Here is a 12516-nt window from a genome sequence, read left to right on the forward strand (position 1 = left end):
GACCCTCTGACAGTGCGGCACTCCCTCAGCACTGACCCTCTGACAGTGCGGCACTCCCTCAGCACTGACCCTCTGACAGTGTGACGCTCCCTCAGTACTGACCCTCTGACAGTGTGACGCTCCCTCAGTACTGACCCTCTGACAGTGTGGCACTCCCTCAGCACTGAACCTCTGACAGTGTGACGCTCCCTCAGTACTGACCCTCTGACAGTGCGGCACTCCCTCAGCACTGGTTTTAGATGGGTCACCATTTGGATTATGGGACTAACATCTGGGTGGGTTATTGGACCCATGACCTACCAATTCAGAACAGCATTAGAATAACAGCTGAATATTTTGCTTGTTGTGGATATATATTGGATGGAAGGGTGAGGGTTGTTTGTGTGAAGCGATTGGAGGCAGTAAGTTGTGCAAGGTAACTTGCAGGAACATATCAAACCAAGATGAAACAGAGACAGGATGTATTAAGAGTCAGTTAGAGTCTGAAGGCTGGAGGCTGAGTAGGTCACAGAGCCCGTCAGCTCAATTCACAGTAAAACACTTCTTGCTACAACTTCCAGCTTCCTGACTTTTCTCTTCACCTTGAGCTTTGTAGTTTAGATAAAACCTGGGTCTGGGTTTTGCGGCAAGTTCAGCTCTGGAAAAAGTTTAATCCTGTCAGCCACCCCAGATTGACTTGGTCAGCATTAGTTAAAAGGATTAAGAGCCCGCTCAGGTCAAGTTGCTGCAAATAACTGACCAGGTGATGTGGATAATGATGCCAAGCTTTTAAACTCTTCTTAAACCCACAAATGCCTTTACTCTGCTGCACTCAGTTAACTGGTTAACTCTCTTGTGTACCAGTAATCGCTCCCGCCTTGGTGTCGGGTTGGGAAAGTCCTGTTCACTCTCACTCCTATCTTCACTCACCTATATTGGATCCCAGGCTGACAATGCCTCCATTTCAAAACCCTTGTCCTCATGTTCAAATTCCCCTGGCCTTGCACCCTCCCTATCCCTGTCATCTCCTCTGGCCCTCACGGTGATCTGAGCTTCTCCAATTCCGGCTCCTTTAGCACCTGCACCACTGCCCAGTTGGTGGCCGTCCTTCAGCCGCCTGGACTCTGAGCTCTGGAATTCCCCACCCAAAGTCATCCATCTTTATGACACTCATTACAATCACCTCTTTGACTTAGATGAATATCTCCTTCATGACTCGATGTCTCGTTTTGTTTGATAATGTGTTTTTTAACTACATTAAGATGCTATATAAATGCAAGCCCGTGATTTATCAAACTGTTTTGATAAATAATATTCTTCATATACATTGGTCCTTTTATCAGATCTTTATTTCAGAATTGTCTTGCTCACTTTGGTTTATTAAGTAATGGCTACAGTTTATAGTTTGGCAGCAAGCCTACAGAGAACTTACTACAGAGATATCACTGCACAGAGTCCACGCTGGGAAAGGTTCCCTCTTTATCCTCTCTCCGTCCTTCTCAGTCTGAGGGAAGCTATTTTTGTTGTATCATTGCTCACTCGTGCAGCCATTTTGAACGTTGGAAAAGGCCTCAGCTCTTTGCTGAGGGTGTAGCTGGAGGGTTTGCCAACCTCTGCGGGATTGCCCTGGGCTCTTCAGAAATGGAAGATCGGTACCCAGGACACGACTGTGGTCAAACTCAGGAGAGAAATCAATCGGGCGTTTCAAAAAAATACAAATGTTCTTCGATTTCTTTGAAGAATTCAGTTTATTATTTATACAGTTATTGGAATTGGGCTTGGGTGAGGTCGTATAATGAAACCCTCCAGAAATGAGTCAAACCAGAGTTGGAAACCTTCGGTCTTACTCATCAAGTGTTGCGGGGGTGAAAGGTCAGCTGTTAACACTGCACCATTGTGGGCACAGGTAGAGTGTTCATGTTGATAAAAGCCTATGTGAGGGAGGATTATGTATTTCGGAAGTCAGGGCCTCTGTGTATTGGCCTGAGGCCTGGGAACTGAGGCTGTGTAGAGAGCTGCTAGGGTTAAGGGTCACTCAGTGCCCTGAGCAGTAACCAGGACAACACTGGCAGAAGATTGCAGTATTGTACAAATTCAAATAAAGGGGAATCAACATTAAACATCAGCTACGTCCAGTAGTTGCCTCTGGGCCTTTCGCCCAGTTGGAAAATGTTTATTTATCTGTTTTGTTCCCCTCTGTTGTTGTTGCCTCGGTTGTTGTTGCCTCAGTTGCTGCTGGCTCCGTCTGTACCTGGTTAAAGTTGAACTTGTCCTTCACTGCCTCGACAGTGGCACATACGGTCTCCATCGGCCCCTTCTCCAGCAGGTAGCCCTCAGAGTCACACTCCGCATTCTCCTGCCCCATGACTGCCTCTGTCGCAGTGCTGAGGTAGCGCAGTCCAGCCAACACACCAAGCTACAGACACACACAAAACAAACAACACCCTACTCATCAGAGACTCCTGATACAGCAGCAAAATCATCCACCTCATAGAATCCCTACAGTGCAGGAGAAGGCCATTCGGCCCATCGAGTCTGCACTGACAACAATCCCACCCAGGCCCACTTCCTGTAATCCCACATATTTACCCCGCTAATCCCCCTGACACTAAGGAGCAATTTAGCATGGCCAATCCACCTAACCAGCACATCTTTCGGATTGTGGGAGGAAACCGGAGCACCCGGAAGAAACCCAAGCAGACACGGGGAGAACGTGCAGACTCCACACAGACAGTGACCCGAGGCTGGAATTGAACCCGGGTCCCTGGCGCTGTGAGGCAGCAGTGCTAACCCACTGTGTCACCGTGCTGCCCCGGGTCCCTGGCGCTGTGAGGCAGCAGTGCTAACCCACTGTGTCACCGTGCTGCCCCGGGTCCCTGGCGCTGTGAGGCAGCAGTGCTAACCCACTGTGCCACCGTGCTGCCCCGGGTCCCTGGCGCTGTGAGGCCGCAGTGCTAACCACTGTGTCACCGTGCTGCCCCGGGTCCCTGGCGCTGTGAGGCAGCAGTGCTAACCCACTGTGTCACCGTGCTGCCCCGGGTCCCTGGCGCTGTGAGGCAGCAGTGCTAACCACTGTGTCACCGTGCTGCCCCGGGTCCCTGGCGCTGTGAGGCAGCAGTGCTAACCCACTGTGTCACCGTGCTGCCCCGGGTCCCTGGCGCTGTGAGGCAGCAGCGCTAACCCACTGTGTCACCGTGCTGCCCCGGGTCCCTGGCACTGTGAGGCAGCAGTGCTAACCCACTGTGTCACCGTGCTGCCCCGGGTCCCTGGCACTGTGAGGCAGCAGTGCTAACCCACTGTGTCACCGTGCTGCCCCGGGTCCCTGGCGCTGTGAGGCAGCAGCGCTAACCCACTGTGTCACCGTGCTGCCCCGGGTCCCTGGCACTGTGAGGCAGCAGCGCTAACCCACTGTGCCACCGTGCTGCCCCGGGTCCCGGGGCTGTGAGGCAGCAGTGCTAACCCACTGTGTCACCGTGCTGCCCCGGGTCCCGGGGCTGTGAGGCAGCAGTGCTAACCACTGTGTCACCGTGCTGCCCCGGGTCCCTGGCACTGTGAGGCAGCAGCGCTAACCCACTGTGTCACCGTGCTGCCCCGGGTCCCTGGCACTGTGAGGCAGCAGCGCTAACCCACTGTGCCACCGTGCTGCCCCGGGTCCCGGGGCTGTGAGGCAGCAGCGCTAACCCACTGTGTCACCGTGCTGCCCCGGGTCCCTGGCACTGTGAGGCAGCAGTGCTAACCCACTGTGTCACCGTGCTGCCCCGGGTCCCTGGCACTGTGAGGCAGCAGTGCTAACCCACTGTGTCACCGTGCTGCCCCGGGTCCCTGGCGCTGTGAGGCAGCAGCGCTAACCCACTGTGTCACCGTGCTGCCCCGGGTCCCTGGCACTGTGAGGCAGCAGCGCTAACCCACTGTGCCACCGTGCTGCCCCGGGTCCCGGGGCTGTGAGGCAGCAGTGCTAACCACTGTGTCACCGTGCTGCCCCGGGTCCCTGGCGCTGTGAGGCAGCAGTGCTAACCCACTGTGTCACCGTGCTGCCCCGGGTCCCTGGCGCTGTGAGGGAGCAGTGCTAACCACTGTGTCACCGTGCTGCCCCGGGTCCCGGGGCTGTGAGGGAGCAGCACTAACCCACTGTGTCACTGTGCCGCCCCAGCATCAGGTGAAAGGCAGAGATGCAGTGGTCTACACTCAGGTAACCTGGTGGCGTGAGATGGTAATTGATTGGGGGTCAGGGGGTCTAGTGGGGTCTCAGCTTCTCACTATATTTACCAATGATCTGGATGAAGGAACAGGGAGTTATTGCTGAAAAAAGAAACATGCTGTCAAAGCTTTTCATCCTGTACTCATCAGGATGAATGCAAGCGAATCGAAAGCTACAAATGGTAATCTAATGGGATATTGGCCATTATCTCAAGGAGGGACTTATGCTTCAGTTGTACAGAGCTTTGGTTGGATCCCTTTTTATTCTTTTATGGGACATGGGCAATTGGCTTTTTATTGCCCCTCCCTTATGCCCCTTGAGATGACAGTGGGTGAGCCACCATCTTGAACCTGCTGCAGTCCCATGTTTTGTAGGTACGCCCACAGTGCTGTTAGGGAGAGAGCTCCAGGATTTTGACCCCAGCGACAGTGAAGGAACGGCCGATATATTTCCAAGTCAGGATGGAGAGTGGCTCGGAGGGGAACCTCCGGGAGGTGGTCTATCTGGAACACCTGTGTTCGGTTCTGAGCAGCACACCTCAGGAAGGATATGATGGCCTTAGAATTGGATGCAGCACGAGGGCTAAAAGGATTAATTTACAAGGACAAGTTGCCTAGACTAGGCTTGGGTTTTCCCTCGAGTGTGGAAGGTTAAGGGGTGAATTAATCGAGGGGTTTAGGATCATTATAGATTCAGTCGGGTAGAGAAACTATTTCCCCCTGCCAGTCATGGCCATGTCCTGGGAATGAATGAAAGAAGAAATCTGTTGATTTGATGTAAGAGACTTATCCCTGACACATCTCACTGATAGACAAGCATGGTGACTAGATAGAACCCACCCAACAATTCTTCATTCAGTAGTTGAGCACGAGGCTACAGACCCAGCCACAGAGGAGACAGAGCATCGTGTAACTCCCAATCATTTCCCCACCTTATTCTGAAGAGGAGAATCAAGTCTCACAGAAAGCCAGAGCAAAGGCCAGATCGTGTGCCCATAGCTCCAGCCTTCTCCTGACCCTGGAATCAAGCAGTGCTCACAGGGGAACGTGAGGGGACCGGGTAAACAGCGGAGGGCAGTCCTCACCTGCATAACATAGCAGAGCAGCACGCTTGTTCCAATGGTTGCCATCATCCCAGTATAGTAGCAGAGTAAAGCCTCTCGACATCCCATCATCCACAGGTTCAGCTCCTCAGTCTGGTACTCGTAGTTGAAGTGTGCAGAGTTGTTGGTGATTTGACGCTGGATGCAGGGCCGGGGGGAGTTAGGATTGCAGCAACTGAAGGGGACGCCATCAACCAGGTACCTGCCATCCACGTTGCTCTTTATACGACTGGAACCATATCAGAAAACGTCAGGTCGCATGGAGGGAGGGACTATTCATTACAAAGAACAAAGAACAATACAGCACAGGAACAGGCCCTTCGGCCCTCCAAGCCCGCGCCGCTCCCTGGTCCCAACTAGACCATTCTTTTGTATCCCTCCATTCCCACTCCGTTCATGTGGCTATCTAGATAAGTCTTAAACGTTCCCAGTGTGTCTGCCTCCACCACCTTGCTCGGCAGCGCATTCCAAGCCCCCACCACCCTCTGTGTAAAGTACGTCCTTCTGATATCCGTGTTAAACCTCCCCCCCTCACCTTGAACCTATGACCCCTCGTGAACGTCACCACCGACCTGGGAAAAAGCTTCCCACCGTTCACCCTATCTATGCCTTTCATAATTTTATACACCTCTATTAGGTCATCCCTCATCCTCCGTCTTTCCAGTGAGAACAACCCCAGTTTACCCAATCTCTCCTCATAACTAAGCCCCTCCATACCAGGCAACATCCTGGTAAACCTCCTCTGCACTCTCTCCAAAGCCTCCACGTCCTTCTGGTAGTGTGGCGACCAGAACTGGGCGCAGTATTCCAAATGCGGCCGAACCAACGTTCTATACATCTGCAACATCAGACCCCAACTTTTATACTCTATGCCCCGTCCTATAAAGGCAAGCATGCCATATGCCTTATTCACTACCTTCTCCACCTGTGACGTCACCTTCAAGGATCTGTGGACTTGCACACCCAGGTCCCTCTGCGTATCTACACCCTTTATGGTTCTGCCATTTATCGTATAGCTCCCCCCTACGTTAGTTCTACCAAAATGCATCACTTCGCATTTATCTGGATTGAACTCCATCTGCCATTTCTTTGCCCAAATTTCCAGCCTATCTATATCCTTCTGTAGCCTCTGACAATGTTCCTCACTATCTGCAAGTCCTGCCATTTCCGTGTCGTCCGCAAACTTACTGATCACCCCAGTTACACCTTCTTCCAGATCGTTTATATAAATCACAAACAGCAGAGGTCCCAATACAGAGCCCTGCGGAACACCACTAGTCACAGGCATCCAGCCAGAAAAGACTCTTTCACTACCACCCTCTGACTTCTGTGACCAAGCCAGTTCTCCACCCATCCAGCCACCTCCCCCTTTATCCCATGAGATCCAACCTTTTGCACCAACCTGCCATGAGGGACTTTGTCAAACGCTTTACTAAAGTCCATACAGACGACATCCACGGCCCTTCCCTCGTCAACCATTCTGGTCACTTCTTCAAAAAACTCCACCAGGTTAGTGAGGCATGACCTCCCTCTCACAAAACCATGCTGACTATCGTTAATGAGTTTATTCGTAGCATAATAGAGGATAGATCCTTCGCAAACAGCCCCTGCCAGTGTGTATGCTCCATATGACCCTCCTCCCATCTTTACTGACTTAAAAAAATAAAAATTACTGCGGCTGCTGGAATCTGAAACCAAAAGAGAAAACGCTGGAAAATCTCAGCAGGTCTGGCAGCAGAAAAACATCAGCTCTTTTCTCTCCTTACAGATGCTGCCAGACCTGCTGAGATTTTCCAGCATTTCCCCTTTTGGTTTTCTAGCTTAAATCTATCATTGTAACCCACGATTCGCTTTTCTCGCATACGCTTGTACAGTTTCCTCTGAAATGTATCCAGACTATTCACCTTAACCACTCCCCGTGGGAGCGAGTCCCACATTCTCCCCCACACCCCATGGGAGCGAGTCCCACATTCTCCCCCACTCCCCGTGGGAGCGAGTCCCACATTCTCCCCCACTCCCCGTGGGAGCGAGTCCCACATTCTCCCCCACTCCCTGTGGGAGCGAGTCCCACATTCCCCCCACTCCCCGTGGGAGCGAGTCCCACATTCTCCCCCACTCCCCGTGGGAGCAAGTCCCACATTCTCCCCCACTCCCCGTGGGAGCGAGTCCCACATTCTCCCTGACTCCCTGTGGGAGTGAGTCCCACATTGTCCCCCACTCCCCATGGGAGCGAGTCCCACATTCCCCCATTCCCCGTGGGAGCGAGTCCCACATTCTCCCCCACTCCCCGTGGGAGCGAGTCCCACATTCTCCCCCACTCCCCGTGGGAGCGAGTCCCACATTCTCCCCCACTCCCCGTGGGAGCGAGTCACACATTCTCCCCTACTCCCCGTGGGAGCGAGTCCCATATTCTCCCCACTCCCTGTGGGAGTGAGTCCCACATTCCCCCACTCCCCGTGGGAGCGAGTCCCACATTCTCTCCCACTCGCTGTAGGAGCGAGTCCCACATTCTCCCCCACTCTCCCGTGGGAGCGAATCCCACATTCTCCCCCACTCCCCGCGGGAGCGAGTCCCACATTCTCTCCCACTCCCCGCGGGAGCGAGTCCCACATTCTCCCCGACTCCCTGTGGGAGTGAGTCCCACATTCCCCCACTCCCCGTGGGAGCGAATCCCACATGCTCCCCCACTCCCCGTGGGAGCGAGTCCCACATTCTCTCCCACTCGCTGTAGGAGCGAGTCCCACATTCTCCCCCACTCTCCCGTGGGAGCGAGTCCCACATTCTCCCCCACTCCCCGTGGGAGCGAGTCCCACATTCTCCCCCACTCTCCCGTGGGAGCGAATCCCACATTCTCCCCCACTCCCCGCGGGAGCGAGTCCCACATTCTCTCCCACTCCCCGCGGGAGCGAGTCCCACATTCTCCCCCACTCCCCTGTGGGATCAAGTGCCACATTCTCCCCCACTCCCCGTGGGAGCGAGTCCCACATTCTCCCCACTCCCTGTGGGAGCAAGTCCCACATTCTCCCCACTCCCCGTGAAAGCGAGTCCCACATTCTCTCCACTCCCCGTGGGAGCGAGTCCCACATTCTCCCCCACTCCCCGTGAAAGTGAGGCGCACATTCTCCCCCACTCCCCGTGGTAGCGAGTCCCACATTCTCCCCCATCCCCGTGGGAGCGAGTCCCACATTCTCCCCACTCTCTGTGGGAGCGAGTCCCACATTCTCCCCACTCCCCGTGGGAGCGAGACCCACATTCTCCCCCACTCCCCGTGGGAGTCAGTCCCACGTTCTCCCCCACTCTCCCGTGGGAGCGAGTCCCACATTCTCCCCCACTCCCCCGTGGGAGCGAGTCCCACATTCTCCCCCACTCCCCCGTGGGAGCGAGTCCCACATTCTCCCCCACTCCCCGTGAAAGTGAGTCCCACATTCTCCCCCACTCCCCGTGGGAGCGAGTTCCACATTCTCCCCCACGCCCCGTGGGAGCGAGACCCACATTCTCCCCCACTCCCCGTGGGAGCGAGTCCCACATTCTCCCCCACTCCCCCGTGGGAGCGAGTCCCACATTCTCCCCCACTCCCCCGTGGGAACGAGTCCCACATTCTCCCCCACTCCCCGTGGGAGCGAGTCCCACATTCTCCCCACTCCCCGTGGGAGCGAGTCCCACATTCTCCCCCACTCCCCGTAGGAGCGAGTCCCTTTTTTTCCCCACTTCCCATGGTAATGGGTTCCACATTCTCCCCAGTCTCTGGGTAAAGACATTTCCTCTGAATCCCCATTGTATTTATTCGTGACTGTCTACATTCATGGCCCCGGTTATGGTCTCCCCTCAACAGGAAAAATTCTCTCTGCAGCCACTCTATCAAAAGCTTTCAGTGTTTTACAGGCCCGTGTACCCTCTCAGTTCTCAAATCATCCTTTTAATCTGTGCACCCTCTCCAGTGCCCCTATATCCTTTCTGTGATGTGACAGCCAGAACTGCACACAATACTCAGTGTGGTTTAACCAAGACTCAATACAGGTCAACTCACACTCAACATTGGAACCTTAGGCCTCTCAACACTGCTCTGACATTCAATTAGATCATGACTGATCTGTACCTTAACCCTATCTACCTTTGCACCATAATCCCTTAACATTCTTACTAAGGATGTAAGTAAGGAGCAGTTATATAAGTACATGAGGGAGAATGGAATAGAAGATTAGGCTGACGTGATGAGATGAAGTAGGGTGGGAGGTGCCTCGTGTGGAGATAAACACTAACACGGAGCGAATGGGTCAAATGGCCTGTGTCTCACCGGGAAATTCAATGTAACAAAAATCTAACAATCTCAGTCTTGAAATTTCTAATCGACCCCCAACCCTCAGAGCTTTCTGAGGGAGAGAGTTCCAGATTCACTGTTCCCTTCGTGTGACAAAGCGCTTCTGGTCCTGCCCTCTTACCGGGAGGGAGTTTCTCTCTATCTACCCCAGCTAATCCTTCGATTGCCTCAATTAGATCACCACTTCATCGATGATTTGGAGTTGGGGACCAAGTGTAGTGTGTCAAAATTCGCAGATGACACTAAGATGGGTGGAAGAGCAAAGTGTGCAGAGGACGCTGAAAGTCTGCAAAGGGATATAAACAGTCTAAGTGAGAGGGCGAGGGTCTGGCAGATGGAGTACAACGTTGGTAAATGTGAGGTCATCCATTTTGGTAGAAATAACAGCAAAATGGAATATTATTTAAATGGTAAAAAATTGCAGCATGCTGCTGTGCAGAGGGACCTGGGTGTCCTTGTGCAGGAATCTCAAGGAGTTAGTTTGTAGGTGCAGCAGGTAATTAAGAAGGCAAATGGAATTATGTCCTTCATTGCTAGAGGGATGGAGTTTAAAAACAGCGAGGTTATGTTGCAGCTGTATAAGGTGCTGGTGAGGCCACACCTGGAGTACTGTGTACAGTTTTGGTCTCCTTACTTGAGAAAGGATATACTGGCACTGGAGGGGGTGCAGAGGAGATTCACTAGGTTGATTCCAGAGTTGAGAGGGTTGGTTTATGAGGAGAGACTGAGTAGACTGGGGCTATACTCATTGGAATTCAGAAGAATGAGGGGAGATCTTATAGAAACATATAAGATTATGAAGGGAATAGATAAGATAGAAGCAGGGAAGTTGTTTCCACTGGTGGGTGAAAGGCCTCAAAATAAGGGGGAGCAGATTTAGGACTGAGTTGAGGAGGAACTTCTTCACCCAAAGGATTGTGAATGTGTGGAATTCCCTGCCCAGTGAAGCAGTTGAGGCTACCTCATTGAATGTTTTTAAGGCAAGGATAGATAGATTTTTGAACAGTAAAGGAATTAAGGGTTATGGTGAGCGGGTGGGTAAGTGGAGCTGAGTCCACAAAAAGATCAGCCATGATCTTATTGAATGGCGGAGCAGGCTCGAGGGGCCAGATGGTCTACTCCTGCTCCTAGTTCTTATGTTTATGTTCATCTTTGATGCTTGAGGGAATAGAAGCAGAGGTTGGGCCGGGGCAGGAATAAAAGAAAATGCAACACAACAATGAGTCAAACCAAAAAGAAATATTGAAATAAAAACAGAAAGCACTGGAAGTGCTCAGCAGGTCTGGCAGCATCTGGAGAGAGAAAGGCAGCGTTAATGTTTTGGGTCAATGACTGTCCATCAGCACTTACTCCCTAACTTCACGGTTGTTGAAGTCCAGGTATCGGTTACTGATCCACTGCACCTCAAACCAGTCCCTGTAGTTGTTGTTCCCACAGCACTGGAACTCCATCTGAATGTGGTCTATGGTCCTCTTCTGGTAGCACCTGCCTGGGGTGTCTGTGTCCTTGTAGAAGCGGATTCCATTTTTCAGACCAATCTTCAGCGAGGCGTCCAGATTGCCCCTCATGAAGTAACTGAGGAGTGAAGCAAACAGCATAAGGAAGGTAAAGAAGAAGGAGAAGATCAGGTATGGCTCCACGTAACTCTTCCATCGGGGGAACTTGGCCAGATCCAGTGAGTCGTTGGATATTTTGACCCCGCTGAAATTAATGAGCATGGACAGGAGCCCCACAAAGATCAGGGTGTTGGGAACAAGGTGTATGTCCGTGTTGTCCATCACTTCACTCCGCCTCTTCAGTTCACACTTGAGGTAAATTCCCAGTGCCAAAGTTAGGACTCCAGTCAGAACCGAGAACCAGCAGAGCATCCACAGCGATTGTGCCAACTGCACACGCTTTTGGAAGGTGAATTTGACTTTGAACAGGACCATGTCTGTGCTGGTGGATCTCTCTAGCTTTACAGAGAGGGGAGGGGGTAGTGGGGAAGAGAATTCCGCAACACAACCAGATCAGATAGGCTTGAGTGCGACAGCCCTAACCTTCTCTTCCATTGCGGAGCTGCAGTGGTGGCTGCGGGGAGCTGAGGGGAAATGGAGACAGAAAGGTTTAACCTAATCTCCCAAATACCAGGTGGTAAAGCTGTGATTTAGAACCAGCGTCCTACCAATAAAAACAAAGAAGACAATTGTCCAAATCAGCAACTGGAGTCTCAATGTCACCTGTTGAGCTTTATCAGTGCTTAGCATGCTGTAATACCTCTTGTAATATGCACAGAATTAATCCACCAGCCTCTATCTCTTTGTATGTCTGAAGTATTTTGTTAAACCGAGTATAGTGGTACAAGTTGAATATCCTTTATCTGAAAGCCTTGGGGCTGGTTTTCAGATACTGTACAGAGACCTAGGCCTCCTGTTGGAACCGAGGTGGGAGTAGCACATTGTCTCCAGTTCCGTTACTCCAGGGGAAATGATTTCTCCAGTGTGGAATACTGCCAAGCATGTGTTTGCCTATCAATTTTAGAATGACCTCTCAAAGCCAGCTTTCTTCAATAAAATGAACAGTCGATGAGAAAAGTCAGAATTGTTGAGTACAAGACAAAGCTGATTAACATACAGTGTGAAACATGTCGATTGTCGGAAAAACCCATCTGGTTCACTAATGTCCTTTAGAGATGGAAACCTGGTCTGGCCAACATGTGACATGTCTGGCCAACATAAGCCTCTGAAGTGGAGGGCAGTTCGGCATGGGCAATAAATGCTGGCCCAGCCAGCGACACTCACACTCCCATAAACGAATAAAGAGAAACAAAATGAAAGTATCTCAGAATAACCCTTTCTAAATATCCAAACTCACTCACACACCAAACTAAATTAGAATAGAGGCTTTTTGCTGAAATGTTAACGGCAGTGGTTTAAGGGA

At 52.0% G+C, this 12516-nt stretch overlaps 1 protein-coding gene across 1 annotated transcript; it reads right to left on the reverse strand.

The window, feature by feature from the left end:
• Positions 1–1317: 1317 nt before the first annotated feature.
• On the reverse strand, positions 1318–11528 carry LOC144486842 (RDS/peripherin-like protein xRDS35). Its single transcript, XM_078204863.1, has 3 exons — positions 10948–11528; positions 5262–5508; positions 1318–2395 (listed from the first exon to the last, which is right to left on the reverse strand). The coding sequence occupies exons 1-3, from the start codon at positions 11526–11528 to the stop codon at positions 2153–2155; spliced, it is 1071 nt and encodes a 356-aa protein (XP_078060989.1). The 3' UTR covers positions 1318–2152.
• Positions 11529–12516: the final 988 nt, after the last annotated feature.

Source organism: Mustelus asterias, unplaced genomic scaffold (assembly GCF_964213995.1).
Source record: "Mustelus asterias unplaced genomic scaffold, sMusAst1.hap1.1 HAP1_SCAFFOLD_482, whole genome shotgun sequence".
NCBI lineage: Eukaryota > Metazoa > Chordata > Chondrichthyes > Carcharhiniformes > Triakidae > Mustelus > Mustelus asterias.

Coding starts and splice junctions, on each gene's coding strand:
- LOC144486842 (XM_078204863.1), bottom strand. CDS start 11,528: ATGGTCCTGTTCAAAGTCAAATTCACCTTCCAAAAGCGTGTGCAGTTG. Junction 5,509..10,947: donor AACAACCGTGAAGTTAGGGA/GTAAGTGCTGAT, acceptor ATATGGTTCCAG/TCGTATAAAGAGCAACGTGG. Junction 2,396..5,261: donor TGCTCTGCTATGTTATGCAG/GTGAGGACTGCC, acceptor GTGTGTCTGTAG/CTTGGTGTGTTGGCTGGACT.